General features: G+C 38.2%; 1 protein-coding gene across 1 annotated transcript; it reads left to right on the top strand.

The window, feature by feature from the left end:
* Positions 1 to 2,236: 2,236 nt before the first annotated feature.
* Positions 2,237 to 4,683, top strand: LOC127100701 (eukaryotic translation initiation factor 4B3). Its single transcript, XM_051037955.1, has 2 exons — positions 2,237 to 3,421; positions 4,350 to 4,683. The coding sequence occupies exons 1-2, from the start codon at positions 2,325 to 2,327 to the stop codon at positions 4,387 to 4,389; spliced, it is 1,137 nt and encodes a 378-aa protein (XP_050893912.1). The 5' UTR covers positions 2,237 to 2,324; the 3' UTR covers positions 4,390 to 4,683.
* The last annotated feature ends 286 nt before the right edge of the window (positions 4,684 to 4,969 follow it).

Here is a 4,969-nt window from a genome sequence, read left to right as displayed (position 1 = left end):
AAATGCATCTCTAGAAATTAGTAGTATGATTTGTTTTTTGCTTTTCTTGTTTGTAGTGTTGCTTGCTTGCACTAATTGTTTGGTTTACTTTAACTTTTAGGAATTATGGCTGATAGACACGATAGACTGAGGCACAAGAGGATTTCACAACATGCATCAATGTGTCGGGAGAAAAGTCAGATTTTAGAGGATCTTGTTCACTATGGCCATGCAGATATATACTTTTGGGGTCCATGCTTCTCCTCACACTTCTCCATCTTTTTTTCCCATAAGAGACATATTTTACCTACCGACGCATCACTCATTCCATCCTCCTACAGCCGCCAGTTTTCACCTCTTCAGGCGCCAGAGGTACCCGAGTCACTGGTGGTACCTCTTACTTCTGATGCTGCTGAGTCAGTGCCACCTATGGATGATACTTTTGAGCCAGTGCCCCATCCTGCTTCTGGTGCTGCTGAGTTAGTGCCATCTCCAGATGGTGAGGTTGTTGAGGATGCTGAGCTAGAGGCATTTTGAGGAGGCCCTATAGAGTTGTCACTCCTGCATTTGTATCCAGAGGCATTAGTTGGATTCATTATTTTAAATATATTATAAGCTTCTGACATTAGTTTTTATTTTCTGCAGGACCTTGATCCGTTGAAGATTATTACACACAGGCGGAAGATTATTGGTTTGTCTCAGTCGAATGAGGAATGATTACAAGCAGCTTTGTTTCAATCTGGGATGGAGGACTTGTGCATGACCGGTTATATTACGGTCAACCATGAGATGCTTAATGCATTTATAGCGTGATGGCACACAGAGACCTCGTCATTTCATCTCCCGCTTGATGAGATATCTATCATACTTGATGATTGTCGTGTTTGCTCCATCTTTCGATCAGGGGAAAACTTCTATATCATGGGAGGATTACCAAAGACAAGTCACTTGAGTTGATGGTAAACTATCTCAGAGTTGACCCAGAGGCTACATTGTCGAAGATAGCCAGAACCAGAGGGGCTCATCAGAAGATCCACCGAGACCAACTCGTCAGGAGATACTAGAGGATGAGCAGACACATTTAGATCATGCTGATGATGTCTTGCCTAAATATCGTCGCATAGTGGAGACTACGAAGACAAGCATTAATAAAGGTATCTTTCTGATGGGACTGATGTGAGGCAGGTCCTATATGCCATCATGACAGACGCATCATGGGCATTGATGTACTAGAGACATTGGTGAAAGGTGTGGGGGATTGGTGGCCGATGAGCTTGAGGAGCCAGATGGGATGTAGTACGACATACACAATAGTGCAGTAATATATATGGTAGTTGTACTTCGAATTCATTATGGATTGTATTTTATTTTCACCTCATGCTACTATATCGTTGTTTCGACTTTATTTATATATGACAATTTTGGACCATCTGAATTTATATACGATATTTTTTGCATATCGATTGTATAATTTAAATCTCGTCACATAACATGATATATAACACTTATAAATCTTCATCCGAATACACATAAACAAACATAACATGTAGTTTTCTGTTTTGATAGGTTACAAAGATATTCTTCGTAAAATAAACGGAGATGCATCTCTAGTACAATAAATTTGTAAAATGATGTGTGATGCATGATATATATTTTAAATTATTACGTAGATGAATCTCCGGTTCATTTAACGTTTCAAGGTGCATTAAGTATTTTCACGTGTTGTTTAAATAACATTATGGTGCATTAAGAAATTCCCCTAATTTTTAAGACAAATTTTATAATTTTTTGTGTTTGACAAATCGACTTATATAAATCAGTCCATTTTAACGGTTCGACTTTGACCGCACTATTCTAATTAAGAGATGAAAAATTTGTTTGAAAAGACAATTTAAGAAAGAGATTTTGAATTAACAACCTACTATTTCTAATATTCAAATCTGATTTCCTTTCCTGGAAAACCCAAAACTGAATATAGCCCACAGAATATATATTTGCGTAATTTAGTTAATTTGCACAAGTTATTATTTTGTTTATTAGTATTTTTCTTTTAACTAGTCAAAAAGAAAGAAAGAATTATCTTTTAAAATTTTCCAAAAAACAGAATCCTCTTTTAAATATTAAAAAAACAGAATCCTCTTTTAAATATTAAAAAAACAGAATTATCTTTTAAATAATTACGCAATTAATCCTCAACAAAAAAACAGATTCATTAAATTAAGATAAAAATCCGCACCGTTGATTCAAGTCCTATATAAAGAGGGCTGGGTGAGATTTGCTGCCAAAAAACGCAAGCTAAGATTGTGCTGTGAATTTTGCGACGAAAAAAGATCGAAGAAAAGAGAATGGCGGCTACTGTATCTGCTTGGTCTAAGCCTGGTGCATGGGCACTCGATTCTGAGGAACACGAAGCCGAACTCCTTCAAAGCAGCAACACCGTTGAAACCAAACCGCTCGCTGAATTTCCTTCTCTCGCCGTCGCCGCCGCAACCAAGCCCAAAAAGAAGAAAGCCCAAACCCTAAGTTTGGCTGAGTTTACCGCCAAACCGGTTTCTTCTTTTACACATCAAGATCCTGTGGTTCTTCCTACCGGTCCTCGTCAAAGGACCGCCGAGGAGATTGAAAGTGATAGGACTCGTCTAGGAGGAGGGTTTAGATCTTATGGGGACCGTCCTAATCGGGGTTCTGGTGGAGATGAGAGTTCTGTTTCGAGATGGGGTTCCTCTAGGGTTTCTAGTGAATTGAGGCGGAATGATTCGTTTGGTTCTAGGGATTCGAATCGGGAGACTGCACCGTCTAGGGCGGATGAGATTGATAATTGGGCGGCTGCAAAGAAGCCTGCGGTTGGGAATGGATTTGAGAGAAGGGATAGGGAAAGAGGGGAGAGAGGTGGGTTTTTTGATTCGCAGTCTCGTGCTGATGAATCTGATAGTTGGGTTTCGAGTAAGAGTTTTGTGCCGTCGGAGGGACGGAGATTCAGTGGTGGTGGTGGAGGATTTGATAGAGAGAGGAAAGTAGGGTTTGGTACCAGCGGTGGTGCGGATTCGGATAATTGGAATAGGAAAAAAGGTGAATTTAGTGTTGGAAGTGAGAGAACCGAGACGGTTGCTGGTGGAAGGCCGAGGCTTGTTTTGCAACCGCGGTCTCCATCTGCGAGTAATGAAAACCAGGATGTTCCTGCTGCTGGTGCTGTTTCTGGGATTGTGGCTAAGCCTAAGGGTGCAAATCCATTTGGTGAAGCTAGGCCAAGGGAGCAGGTTTTGGCAGAGAAAGGTCAGGATTGGAAGAAGATTGATGAACAACTTGAGAGCATGAAGATTAAGGAGACAGCAGTGGAAGGGTTCGGAAAGAGGGGTTTTGGTTCTGGCAATGGACGTGCGGAAGATCGATCTGAGAGGAGTTGGAGGAAATCTTCACCATCTGATGATGGTCGTTCAGAAAGGTGAACCAACATACTAGTAGTAGTATGATTTTATTTTATTTTCATTATTTGTTCTCTGAATATTCTTGTTAGTTGCTTGGTTCCCCTTTTATACTTATCAGAAATTGGAGTGTTTCTGATTATAATAGTTAGGTTTTTCATGATATACTTTGATATAATTCAGACACTGCCCTGCTACTAGCCGATAATCAGCCGGTAAGTTCACAAACAAATGGCTCTGATGTGCTCAGTGATGGTAGTTTTCAGTTTCTAAACTGTTGCTTCACTATTAACTTGTATGCCAAGACTATTTTTTTCTCATAAATGTTACTTTATATAATACACATTATAAAACACATAAAAACAATATGATTTATAAACTTAAACCTTGCAATATATGTCTATCTCTTAGTCGCATCTAAACAATTTTTAAGGTACTTATTTGAGGTTTTCAAGAGTTTCTGGCCAACATTTAATACTACTGAGTTGAACATTCATTGGTTTATGTACTTTTTGTCCTCTCTGTGAGGATGTGGTTGTTAAGTATTGACTCTGTTTCTTCTAGAGGACAAGATGTTATTAGATTATGCGTCATTTAGCATGCGTGATGATGCTTGATTGTTGGATTATCACAATACCATGCATTAAAAGTATAAGGCAATTTCTATATTTCTAATAACATACTTTGATAAATGATGGACTCACGACTTGTGTTTATCAGCTTTGTTTACTCATGACTTGTGATTATCAGCTTTGTTTTTACTTAAGAGGAAAATCTTAGATGTTGCCCCTTGACTACGGGGATGATATTGCCCGTATAAATGGTGGACTTCTTATTAATTAAGCAAGATCCAAATGCCAATGTTTATTTCCTACTCCACATACTAACTGTGCTTTTGACTTATTTCCTATTCCACTTACTAACAATGCTTTTGACTTTGTGATGCAGTGCCGAGAAAGTGGAGGAAGAACACGTTGAAGAAAACTAAAGAGCATCATCATACGTTGAAGAAAACTAAAAAACTGAAGTAGATTGTCAAGGGAGTTGGAAAGGAACATGGAATGTTACAAACTTATTTTTTGTTTCCCATTGAAGTTTTGTTTTTACTTATGTTTTTTTTATTGTGAGACACAGCTAAAACTGGTAAAAGACATTTTTGATAGGTTTGTTGGTAGTTTAGGCAGTCTCAGTATTTATGGCTATGTCTGTAGCTGAATGTTACCGTAATTGGTTAAAATTTCATCCATTCATAATCTGTATAAGCTTTGGTATTCACGTGGTATTCTGGTTCTCCTATTTTTGATAGACATCATTGATGTTCAACTTTCAAAATATTTGTTTACATATCTTAGATATTCATTCCATCCAGAGTCAGAAAAAAATCGTTTTCTTAGGGATGCCTGAATGTTAAATCCTATGCGTACCTTAGACGTTCAGATTGCCTCTTGGGAAGAGCCAAAGAGAAAAGATTTCGTTTGCTTAGGAATGTTATATGCACAATGAATGATAAAAATTGGGTTACGTGACAAATAAGTGCGAGAATTATTAGGAGAGAGGAAAAATCACGA

Source organism: Lathyrus oleraceus, chromosome 7 (assembly GCF_024323335.1).
Source record: "Lathyrus oleraceus cultivar Zhongwan6 chromosome 7, CAAS_Psat_ZW6_1.0, whole genome shotgun sequence".
NCBI classification, from domain to species: Eukaryota; Viridiplantae; Streptophyta; class Magnoliopsida; order Fabales; family Fabaceae; genus Lathyrus; species Lathyrus oleraceus.
The sequence above is the reverse complement of the archived record's forward strand: the minus strand, read 5'-3'. Positions and strand labels throughout refer to the sequence as shown.

Excerpts from the sequence above, each read along its gene's own strand:
- LOC127100701 (XM_051037955.1), top strand. The coding sequence starts at position 2,325 with ATGGCGGCTACTGTATCTGCTTGGTCTAAGCCTGGTGCATGGGCACTC. Across the intron at positions 3,422-4,349 it reads GATGATGGTCGTTCAGAAAG|TGCCGAGAAAGTGGAGGAAG; the intron begins GTGAACCAACAT and ends TTTGTGATGCAG.